This window comes from Maylandia zebra, linkage group LG3 (assembly GCF_041146795.1).
Source record: "Maylandia zebra isolate NMK-2024a linkage group LG3, Mzebra_GT3a, whole genome shotgun sequence".
Classification (NCBI taxonomy): Eukaryota; Metazoa; Chordata; class Actinopteri; order Cichliformes; family Cichlidae; genus Maylandia; species Maylandia zebra.
In genome coordinates, this window is record NC_135169.1 from 33400648 (window position 1) to 33412680 (window position 12033).

The window sequence follows — 12033 nt, forward strand, 5'->3', positions numbered from 1 at the left end:
CATCTGTCCATTGATGGACTCAATTATGCCAAAGAAAATGGCATAATCATGCTGTCATTCCCACCCCACTGCTCACATCGGCTCCAACCATTAGACAGGTCTGTCTACGGGCCACTAAAGAGGCACATCAACAGCACGTGTGATGCCTGGATGAGGAACAACCCTGGGAAGACAATGTCTATTTATGACATTCCTGGGATTGTGGCAATTGCATATCCTCTGGCTGCAACCCCATTGAACATTCAGGCTGGTTTTAGGGTGGCTGGGATTCAACCTTACAACAGAAATGTATTTCTGGAAGCCGAGTTTGCACCATCCTACGTCACAGATCGCCCTATTCCGGACCCTGCCCTGCCAGGCCCCAGCACTACCTCTGCACTGCCAGGCCCCAGCACCAACTCTGCACTGCTAGGCCCCAGCACCAACTCTGAACTGCCAAGCTCCAGCACCATCTCTATCACGAGCTCACCCTTACCCAGCACTGCAATTACTGACAGCAGACTACCAACTCCAGAGGACATCCGGCCATATCCAAAAGCTGGCCGCCGAAAACCAAACAGCAAAGGAAGAAAACGACGCAAATCAGCAATTCTAACCGACACGCCAGTGAAGCAGCAACTAGAAAAAGAAAAGAATAAGGCTGAATCTAGCAAAAAGCTGTTTCAAAAGAGAGGGACGCGAGGGGGGAAAACATCTGGACCTATGAAGAACAACGCAGCTAAAAGAAGAAAAATAATTCAAGAGTCATCATCAGATGATGAAGAGTGCTTCTGCCTTGTCTGTGTGGAGCCATTTTCAAACAGTCGTCCAAAAGAGACCTGGGTAAAATGCATAAAATGCAACAAATGGGCCCATGATGCTTGCACCTCAGGCCAGGCAATTTATGTGTGCCAGAATTGTGACTCTGAAGTTGAGTCTGATTAATCAGAAATAGGGCATCTGTTTTGTTCAGAGGATTAACATGTTAAGTAAAGCAAGTTATTTGCAGCATTCCATTCAGTTATGATGGATTTATGTGCAAGCCAGAGAACATTTGAGTTTAAAGTTCAAACTAAAGTTTTCTTTCTACTTAATGTTTTGATTAAAATGTGTATTGGATTGAAATAATTGTTTTTTTTCCAAATTCTCTTGGCATAATTGTTCAAATTTCCAGTTTTGGTTTGAAATTAACAATTAAAATCAATAATCACAATTAAGTATTTGTGTTCTTATTTTAAGATAATCTAGTGTGACAACTTACCTGCCGATGGGGCAAATTGTCACAAGTGCACATTCTCCATTCAACAGTCTACAACTCCGTAATGAGATAAGATATGAAAATGTAATGAATACATCATATGTGCCCGAGACTTCCTTCTTTCATTTGGTGAAACATTTATTACGTTGTGATGTATGGTGCTCAGTAAAAGTTAGTCAGTGTGAAGAGTGTGACAACTTACCCCGCTCTCCCCTACAATGGAGAACACCACCAGTAGATGGACAGAAACATCTTCAACTTGCAGGTGAAATAAAGCAGAAACGGTTCAAACTAAAAGAATTAGTTGGTGCATTAAAAGCAAATACCAAAGCTAAACATATATAATTAACCAAAAGAGCATTTTAGGACAAAAAAAAACTAAATAATGAGTAGATCTATGATTAGCAAAGTTTACAAACAATCTCTGTGACACTAAGAGCTTTTCCACAAGAACAAACAGACTGGTGGGAGTAGCCAGAACTATGATCCCGGTACCTGTTACCATCCCAGTAGTAATCTTTCCCACATGAACACTCCTACTGCTGATGCTGAGTCGTGCTGTGGATATTTTGCTTTCCCAGTTGGACAAATGGGGCCAGGTCTCGGTTACTGACGCTTGCTTTGAGCTTCATTGTGATTATTTCTTCTCTCTGGTGCTGTCCGGTTCTGCTGTAGAAGGACAGCGTGGAGGCAGTAAAGTTCCACAACACCTCCACCTTTTCAGGTCGTGGTACAGGCTCTTCTCCATTCTCCCCCTGATATGTGATTGATGCAGAGGTTGTCACGAGTTGGGTCCCAGTTTTGGCTGTGCCAGTATTTTGCACCTTCAAACCTTGTGAAGTGGATGACTGAGAACCTTCATTTCTCTTTGTTGTGAGGCTGCTGAGCTGCTTATCCTCCCAGCACAGTCCATACACAGCTCCATCCTTCAAGTTCTTTGCACACTTTTTATCACATAAACCAATCGTCCAATCAGACTCTTTGGACAGACTGACCACCCACCTCTGAAAGCTGCTGGCTGTCTTGGTACTACAGATTAGAAGAGTTGCATAGCACTGTCCCAGCCAGCTGTTGTGGAAAACCTTCCTGTTGTCTTTGGACAGCAACATGCCAGGACCCAGAGACTGTGGCTCTAATATCAGGTCTGAACCAGTGGGAACAAGCTCCTGGTGGTGTTCAGGATCAACCAGAGTCAGCAATGATCCCCAGAACTGAGACGCTTGCTTCACCATCTTCTCCCCATTCTGTCTCATCTCCTCAACCAGTTTGTCCCGATGGCTGCCCGGCTCCAGCCCTTTACTCAGATCCACAGCTTTGGCCTCCTCCACATCCTGATGCACCTGAGAATACATCTGCAGGAAACTGAAGGTGTCCTTCTCCTTCTGTGCTGCTTCCAGGCTGCTCTTGCTGGTTTTCAGGGACACCATACGAGCAGAGACTGAGCTCTGGACGCTGGTCAGAGAGATGTCACGCAGCTTAGTCACAGCCTCAATCAGACGCACACTGAAGCCACCCAGCTTCCCTCTTTCACTCTTCTCCCACTTTTCCAGACTCACATTCTCATCGTCTGTTTTCTCCTGTAAGATCAGCTGCTCAGCTTTCAGCTTCTCCAGGAGCTCTTTGTGGGCTGTGGAGAAGGTCTTCATATTGTGTAGGCGGTGCTGGTCCTCAATGGCGCAGGAAACACACACACAGGTCATGTCGTCCAAGCAGTAGTACTCCAGGAGCTTGCCGTGCTGAGAACATTTGGTGTTCCCACATAAAGCCATGGGTTCAGTCAGAGGATGAGTCTGCAGTAACACAGGTGTGGTCAGGTGGGCCTGGAGGTGCTGGACACACATGGAGATCTCACACTTCATGCACGTCTTCTTTGCTGGTTTCCTGTCCTCTGCACACATGTCACAGAGGACAGTTTGTGGATCTGTTCCTCTCCTTTTTGTTTGTATGCTGTCAGACATGTTTTCCAGCAGGAAATCCTCCTTAGATTTGCTGAATATAACTCAGTGTTGTACAACAGTTTGGATTATCTGGAAGTTGGTTTGAATTTTACACTGCTAAAAGAAATAGAGAAGGTAGAGTCAGGCAACTTTTACTGCAGAAATATGGACGTGCCAACATGAAAACACAGATCAGAGTTTAATTTGCAAACATACTTTTGTGCTAGGGTAGAAGAGACATGGACTTGTAATAAAATGCAATCAAATGATAAAATCCAGGCAGCAATGTTTCTATTGTTGAGTCAACATTAAAAACTGTTAATTTGCCATAATATAGCTTATGGATGACATCCCTTCACTGCCCTTGCCCTAATTTTCTATCTGTAAAATAGAGGAAAGTTTTCATGTAAAGTCACAATATTTGATATCGTATAAAACAGCCGCTGTGTTTCTTTGTTGTCATTAATAAGACCAAAAAGCTGTATTTATGCCGATCATAAACTGAAAACAACCGGAAAAGATGGACTCGACGATGCTAAGAACGACCGTGAAACCGAGAAGATGGAGTAAGATAACGCTAGCGATCAACCGACCGAGGCTAATGTTCTGGATGAAATTCAGTCGCTCAAAATGCATTTTACAACTTACCTGCGAGAAGTTATAACAGTAAATCAAGAAATAAAAGATGTAATCGGAGTGTTTTCCGAGAGCCTCACCTCAGCAGAATCTCGTATTAGTAAAGTTGAGGAAGTGGTTTCCTCACTAACAAGTTGGGAGGCCACTTGTTATTGAACTAAACTGTCAGGAACTCCAACTGAAAGTGGATGACCTTGAAAACAGAAGCAGGAGATCCAACATGAGACTCGTCGGATTACCGAGAGCTGAACCAGGGAAATCACTGCGTTTTTACAGAGCTGGACTGTGTCCAAATTCAGGGGCTGCTCCTCCTTCGGAGCCCGATTACGTCGTAATGTTTTCCATATTATTTCCGTATTGTTATTCTATTTTATATTTTAAATTATAAACTTTTTAGATCATAAACCTTTATACAATTGTGCCCTGTATGTGCTGACAAGTTACTGTAGAAAAACGAGCCCTGTCTTATATAATGACACAAAATTTTTGTCATTATATAACACCAGTAGTATTTTCCAGCCTGGTCTCTCTCTCTCTTAGTTTCAATCAGTTTTCAATTGAAACTGATTAAAACTAATAGAATCCAAAGTTATTTACTTTACTTTTTAAACAGACAAAGGTGTACATAATAAACCGGCAAATTCAGCAACTTTCTTTTTTCTAATTAACAAAAATTTAAATGCAATGTTCTCGATTCAGTTAGTCAGATACATAAAATCATTCCACATATTAAAAATACTCTCACTTGATTACTTATCAGATCATTTACATTGTATAAAACAACAGCTGTGTTTCTTTGTTGTCATTATTAAGACCAAAGAGCTGTGTGTACAATGTGAGAGCACCACCAGTAGATGGAGACAAACATCTTCAACTTGCAGGTGAAATAAAGTAAAAACAGTTCAAACGAAAAGAATTAGTTGCTACATTAGAAGAAAAATCAAAGATAAACATCATTCCTGCTTCTGGGTCATGTTTCCTTTCCCAGTCGTACAAATGGAGTCAGTTCCTTGTCTTTCAGGCTCATCTCCATAGTTACTATTTCTTCCCTCTGGTGCTGTCCGGTTCTGCTGTAGAAGGACAGTGAGGAAGCATCAAAGTTCAACAACACCTCCACCTTTTCAAATGTAGCATGACCTCATCACTATTCTCCTCCTGTAATTACCTCAGAAAACACCATGTGTTGCTTTGCTGTGTTGGCCATGTTACTTTCTCCTTCTTTAAACTCTGCATCACAATCATCATCATTCTCCATAAAAGACAACCAAATGATACAATTTGGGCATCAGTGAGCCAGTGATAGTTTAGCACAAAATCTTAACATCTGTTTATCATGAAGTAACATTTTCTCCATCTATATGTATCCACAGTTTTCCACAGCTAGCACCACATGTTCATTTTGCTGCAAATAAGCGTCAACATTGAACAGACAGGACCTGCAAATGTGTATGATTAATTTTAGATCATTAATCTAATCTCAGGAGAGGGACCACACCTTCATGCACACCCTTCTCTGAGGCCTTCCTTAAACTACAGCCTCAGTTCATGCTCAAGCTATCTGCTGTTCTCCACTAGAAATGCTGCCAAACCTAAATGACCATGTGGTCCCAGCCAGGGAATGATTTGTTACAACAGTCACAACAGTTTGAGGGAGGCTCCTTGTACGCTAAAGACTCACTGTGCATGTGTCAGTGCAGCTCTGGTTGTTTCACTCTCTATAACAGAAGTATTTTCCAGCACACAGACTCTGGGTCTCATCACACTCTGAATATTTCAGGGCTCAGTTTGTTTCCAGGTGGGAAGATGCAGGCTACCTCTGCATCCCTGCTCTCTCATCATTCCAGTGCAAATTCCTGAACACTGTGCTGAGATCATCCTGAAAGCTTTTTTATTTTTTTTATTTTATCAACATATGAAGTTATTGCAAATGTCTCAAATTATTTATGTATGTAAATGTAGTGCTGAACTTACAGTACAGATATTATTGAACCTATTTGTGCTTTTATCTTACCTGGTTCAGCTGCTCCTGATCAATACCAAAGTTAGTTTATGTTTCCTTTTACAAGCGAGACCTTCAAGTGGATTTACTGTAATGATTGTAGTCTTTAAATAAACTGATTCCTTCATGTTAGCTTCAGAAGCCTTCAGTGTGAGTATTTAACAGGATTTAGTTTCACACAGTTCATTTCAAAGTGTTCTTATTCAAACTGTTGTTTTTCTTTGTCATATTTGAGTGAAGTTTAAAAAAAGGCAGTTGTTACATTTCATCCAGTCAATAAAAACATTCCACATCCTTAAACTCCAGTGACTTTATTATTGATTAGATCATTTACAGTGTGTACACATGAAACTAAACGTGTTACTTACGTGAATATTAATCTCCTCCCATCAGACCCGCCCAGCCATAAATGCACACGATCCAGTATGAAAAGACAAGATTAGCCAAAGTGCCTGCTGTGTGCTAGATAAAGTCTGTAAACAGGCCCTAGAGGATGTTTGGGAATCTATTTGAAGTATGCCGAAAGATTACTTTGATACAAAAACATGTCGACTACCCCAGCTGTGAAGTAGTAGCTGGTGGTATCTGCTGGTGTTGGAAGTACCAGCAGATGGAGACAAAGCACTTTAAAATAGCTACATAAGATTGAAATCGCAGAATATAATCACAGCAATAAATGAAAATCCTCACAATGCATCACAATAAATGCATTTAACAACAACTTAAAACCAATCAGTTAAGTTTATACTCATTCAGTGACAGAAAAACAAAAACCACAATCCCACCACTCAGTAAAGTTCACAAACCATCTCTGTGATGTGTGGACCGAGAACTTTTCCACAGGAACAACAACCCTGGTAATAGGAGCCAGAACTATTGTCCCGGTACCCATTACCATCCCAGTAGTATCCTTTCCCACATGAACACTTCCACTGCTGCTGCTGGGTCGTGCTGTGGATATTTTGCTTTCCCAGTTGGACAAATGGGACCAGGTCCCAGTTGTTGATGCTTACTTTGAGCTTCATTGTGATTATTTCTTCTCTCTGGTGCTGTCCGGTTCTGCTGAAGAAGGACAGCGTGGAGGCAGTAAAGTTCCACAACACCTCCACTTTTTCAGGTCGTGGTACAGGCTCTTCTCCATTCTCCCCCTGATATGTGATTGATGCAGAGGTTGTCACGAGTTGGGTCCCAGTTCTGGCTGTGCCAGTATTTTGCACCTTCAAACCTTGTGAAGTGGATGATTGAGAATCTTCATCTGTCTCTGTGATGAGATTCCTGAGCTGCTTATCCTCCCAGCACAGTCCATACACAGCTCCATTCTTCAAGTTCTTTGCACACTTTTTATCACATAAACCAATCGTCCAATCAGACTCTTCAGGCAGACTGACCACCCACCTCTGAAAGCTGCTGGCTGTCTTGGTACTACAGATTAGAAGAGTTGCACAGCACTGTCCCAGCCAGCTGTTGTGGAAAACCTTCCTGTTGTCTTTGGACAGCGACATGCCAGGACCCAGAGACTGTGGCTCAAAGATCAGGTCTGAACCAGTGGGAACAAGCTCCTGGTGGTGTTCAGGATCAACCAGAGTCAGCAATGATCCCCAGAACTGAGACGCTTGCTTCACCATCTTCTCCCCATTCTGTCTCATCTCCTCAACCAGTTTGTCCCGATGGCTGCCCGGCTCCAGCCCTTTTCTCAGATCCACAGCTTTGGCCTTCTCCACATCCTGATGCACCTGAGAATACATCTGCAGGAATCTGAAGGTGTCCTTCTCCTTCTGTGCTGCTTCCATGCTGCTCTTGCTGGTTTTCAGGGACACCATACGAGCAGAGACCGAGCTCTGGACGCTGGTCAGAGAGATGTCACGCAGCTTAGTCACAGCCTCAATCAGACGCACACTGCAGCGACCCAGCTTCTCTCTTTCACTCTTCTCCCACTTTTCCAGACTCACATTCTCATCGTCTGTTTTCTCCTGTAAGATCAGCTGCTCAGCTTTCAGCTTCTCCAGGAGCTCTTTGTGGGCTGTGGAGAAGGTCTTCATATTGTGTAGGCGGTGCTGGTCCTCAATGGCGCAGGAAACACACACACAGGTCATGTCGTCCAAGCAGTAGTACTCCAGGAGCTTGCCGTGCTGAGAACATTTGGTGTTCCCACATAAATCCATGGGTTCAGTCAGAGGATGAGTCTGCAGTAACACAGGTGTGGTCAGGTGGGCCTGGAGGTGCTGGACACACATGGAGATCTCACACTTCATGCACGTCTTCTTTGCTGGTTTCCTGTCCTCTATACACATGTCACAGAGAATATCCTTTTGTATTTTTTCAGACATGTTTTCAGAAATTATGTCTTGGATGGAACTGTCAAAACTCGTTGTCAGTCCTCTTGTCTCTGGTCCCAAATCTGCTGTGACTGTTCAAGTTCTACTGCAGTATCATTTCCTGAGAAAGATACTGCCCACAGTGTAGGCTATAAACCTTTATTGCCATGCAGTAGTGTCACATGTTTACTTTGTCATCATAAAAAAAGAACTTTGGCCTATGTCATCATTAAAAAGTGAAGCCAAAAGTCATCTAAAGCGAAAGGCTTCACTAAGCTGCCAGTGTGTGTGCCTTATGGAACTTCAAGCAGAAAATCAAATGCTCTGTTTATGAATAAACCATTTCGTAGAAGTAATAACATATGTTACATATGTTAACAATAACAAATGTTCCTCAGCTCATAAAATATCAGTCAGTTTATAAATGATTCACGACAGGGAAAATCAACCCTCAGTTGCCAGGATAAACACTGCACCTAGATTAAACTAATGCCACCTGTTAAAGGAGTGGCCTTTGTGGAAACTATTTTAGAGGATTAACTGTCATATTGGAAAATGGTAGTCAACTGACCACAAAATAAATCAGGTGTTGGTAAAATAAAGGATTTACATGGAGTAGAATACCTGTGCGTTGTGTTAACTACTGGCTACTAGCAACTGGATAATAACCCCTTGGGTCTATTCTGCTTTTTGTTTTTGTAGTACTTATAATGAAGACAATTATTTTTATATAAGTCAAAATATCTGATGACTATTTAAAGACTCTGACATTTGAGGCAGAGCTCCTGCTAGTATCTGAACCCCCATATTTATTAGGTCATCAATTCTTTGGAACTGGATTGCCCACTTTGTATAATACAAACTTTTATTTGAGTATCATGGTGTTCTGTGTTTGTCTATAACTCACAATATGAGTTTGGCTTTAGACAAACTGGAAATTATTAATACGATGTGGAGTGTACACTTAGCTGGAAATAGGAAAAATGCGTAAAAATCATGGCATCAAAACACGGTCAGTTTTATATTTGGTCCATGTTGAGATTCTAGAATGATCCAAACTACGATCACAGTCTTTCAAACCGCTTTTTTTACATATATATATATTTATACACTATATATATATGTGTGTGAAAAAACAAACAAACACCCAGCACGCCCCTGCGGGCGGTTTTCACCTTCAAGCTCGGGTCCTCTACCAGAGGCCTGGGAACTTGAGGGTCCTGCGCAGTATCTTAGCTGTTCCCAGGACTGCGCTCTTCTGGACAGAGATCTCCGATGTTATTTCCGGGATCTGCTGGAGCCACTCGCCTAGCTTGGGAGTCACCGCACCTAGTGCTCCTATTATCATGGGGACCACCGTTACCTTCACCCTCCACATCCTCTCGAGCTCTTCTCTGAGCCCTTGGTATTTCTCCAGCTTCTCGTGTTCCATCCATCCATCCATCCATCTTCATCCGCTTTATCCGGGGCCGGGTCGCGGGGGCAGCAGCCTAAGCAAAGAGGCCCAGACCTCCCTCTCCCCAGCCACCTCCTCCAGCTTATCCGGGGGAATACCAAGGCGTTCCCAGGCCAGCCGAGAGATATAATCTCTCCAGCGTGTCCTGGGTCTGCCCTGGGGCCTCCTCCCGGTGGGACATGCCTGGAACACCTCACCCAGGAGGCGCCTGTCCATAAAAATTATGAACAGAACCGGAGACAAAGGGCAGCCCTGGCGGAGCCCATCACCCACTGGGAACGAGTCCGACTTATTGCCGGCAATGCAAACCAAGCTCTTGCAACGGTTGTATAGGGATCGAATGGCCCGTAGCAATGGGCCAGACACCCCATATTCCCGCAACACCTCCCACAGGACACCCCGAGGGACACGGTCGAATGCCTTCTCCAAGTCCACAAAACACATGTAGACTGGTTGGGCAAACTCCCATGCACCCTCAAGTATCCTGGAGAGGATAAAGAGCTGGTCCAGTGTTCCGCGACCAGGACGAAAACCGCATTGTTCCTCCTGTATCCGAGGTTCGACTAACGGACGAACTCTCCTTTCCAGCACCCTGGCATAGACTTTCCCAGGGAGGCTGAGGAGTGTGATCCCCCTGTAGTTGGAACACACCCTCCGGTCCCCCTTCTTAAAGATGGGGACCACCACCCCGGTCTGCCAGTCCACAGGTACTGCCCCTGATCTCCACGCAACATTGCAGAGGCGTGTCAACCAGGACAGCCCTACAACGTCCAGAGCCTTCAGGAACTCGGGGCGGACCTCATCAACACCAACACCAGGGGCTCTGCCACCAAGGAGTTGTTTAACTGCCTCAGTGACCTCGCCCCCGGAAATTGGCGGGTCATTCCCCTCATCCCCAGACTCTGCTTCCTCCTCGGAAGACGTGTCAGTGGGATTAAGGAGGTCCTCGAAGTATTCCTTCCACCGCCTGACAATTTTCTCAGTCGACGTCAGCAGCGCTCCGCCAGCACTATACACAGTGCAGGTAGAGCACCGCTTTCCCCTTCTGAGACGTCTGACGGTTTGCCAGAATCTCTTCGAGGCAGTCCGAAAGTCTTTTTCCATGGCCTCTCCGAACTCCTCCCACACCCGAGTTTTTGCTTCAGCCACTGCCCGAGCCGCATTCCGCTTGGCCTGTCGATACCTGTCGGCTGCCTCCGGAGTCCCACAGGCTAACCAAGCCCGATAGGACTCCTTCTTCAGCCTGGTGGCTCCCTTCACCTCTGGTGTCCACCATTTGGTTCGGGGATTACCACCACGGCAGGCACCAACCACCTTGCGGCCGCAGCTCAATGCAGCAGCTTCGGCAATGGAGACGCTGAACATGGTCCATTCGGACTCAATGTCCCCAGTCTCCCTCGGAATGCTGTTGAAGCTCTGCCGGAGGTGTGCATTTAAGATCTCGCGGACTGGGGCCTCTGCTAGACGTTCCCAGCACACCCTCACTACGCGTTTAGGTGCACCAGGTCTGTCCAGTGTCCTCCCCCGCCACCTGATCCAACTCACCACCAGGTGGTGATCAGTTGACAGCTCAGCCCCTCTCTTTACCCGAGTGTCCAGAACATATGGTCGCAGGTCTGCTGATACGATTACAAAATCGATCATCGACCTACGGCCTAGAGCGTCCTGGTGCCATGTGCACTTATGGACACTCTTATGTTCGAACAGGGTGTTCGTTATGGCCAAACTGTGATTAGCACAGAAGTCCAATAACAAAGCACCGCTCGGGTTCAGATCAGGGAGGCCGTTCCTCCCAATCACGCCCCTCCAGGTCTCGCTGTCGTTACCCGCGTGAGCATTGAAGTCTCCCAGCAGGACAACAGAGTCTCCAGGTGGAGCACCCTCCAGCACCCCCCCCCCCCCCAGGGACTCTAAGAAGGCTGGGTACTCTGAACTGCCACTCGGCGCATAAGCGCAGATGACAGTCAGGACCCGTTCCCCGACCCTAAGGCGCAGGGAACAAACCCTCTCGTCCACCGGGAAAAACCCCAACGTACCGGCAGCAAGCCGAGGGGATATTAGAATACCCACCCCAGCCCGCCGCCTCTCACCAGGGGCAACTCCAGACTGAGACAGAGTCCAGCCCCTCTCCAGGAGACTGGTTCCAGAGCTCAAGCCATGCGTAGAGGTGAGCCCGACTATATCTAGCCGGTACCTCTCAACCTCACGCACTAACTCAGGCTCCTTCCCCACCAGAGAGGTGACATTCCATGTCCCTATTGCCAGTCTTGGCAGCCGGGGGTCAGTCCGCCAGGGCCTCCGCTCCTGGCAGCCACCCGGCACACAATGCACCCGACCCCTATGGCGCCTCCTGCGGGTGGTGGGCCTGCGGGAGGATGGGCCCATGTCTCCTCTTCGGGCTGTGCCCGGCCTTCTCGTGTTCCTTCTTCCTGATATTGCTGTCATTCGGAACC

At 45.7% G+C, this 12033-nt stretch overlaps 2 protein-coding genes across 2 annotated transcripts; both read right to left on the bottom strand.

The window, feature by feature from the left end:
• Positions 1–1505: 1505 nt before the first annotated feature.
• On the bottom strand, positions 1506–3195 carry LOC112430799 (tripartite motif-containing protein 16-like). The gene has a single exon (XM_024799274.2). It carries the CDS (start codon positions 3193–3195, stop codon positions 1774–1776), a length of 1422 nt encoding a protein of 473 aa, XP_024655042.2. The 3' UTR covers positions 1506–1773.
• A 2921-nt stretch (positions 3196–6116) lies between these two features.
• LOC112430800 (tripartite motif-containing protein 16-like) lies at positions 6117–8205 on the bottom strand. The gene has a single exon (XM_076882704.1). The coding sequence runs from the start codon at positions 8134–8136 to the stop codon at positions 6598–6600; it is 1539 nt and encodes a 512-aa protein (XP_076738819.1). The 5' UTR covers positions 8137–8205; the 3' UTR covers positions 6117–6597.
• Between the last annotated feature and the right edge of the window lie 3828 nt (positions 8206–12033).

Bases quoted from the DNA above. Each gene is read 5' to 3' on its own strand.
- LOC112430799 (XM_024799274.2), bottom strand. From the start codon at position 3,195: ATGTCTGACAGCATACAAACAAAAAGGAGAGGAACAGATCCACAAACT.
- LOC112430800 (XM_076882704.1), bottom strand. From the start codon at position 8,136: ATGTCTGAAAAAATACAAAAGGATATTCTCTGTGACATGTGTATAGAG.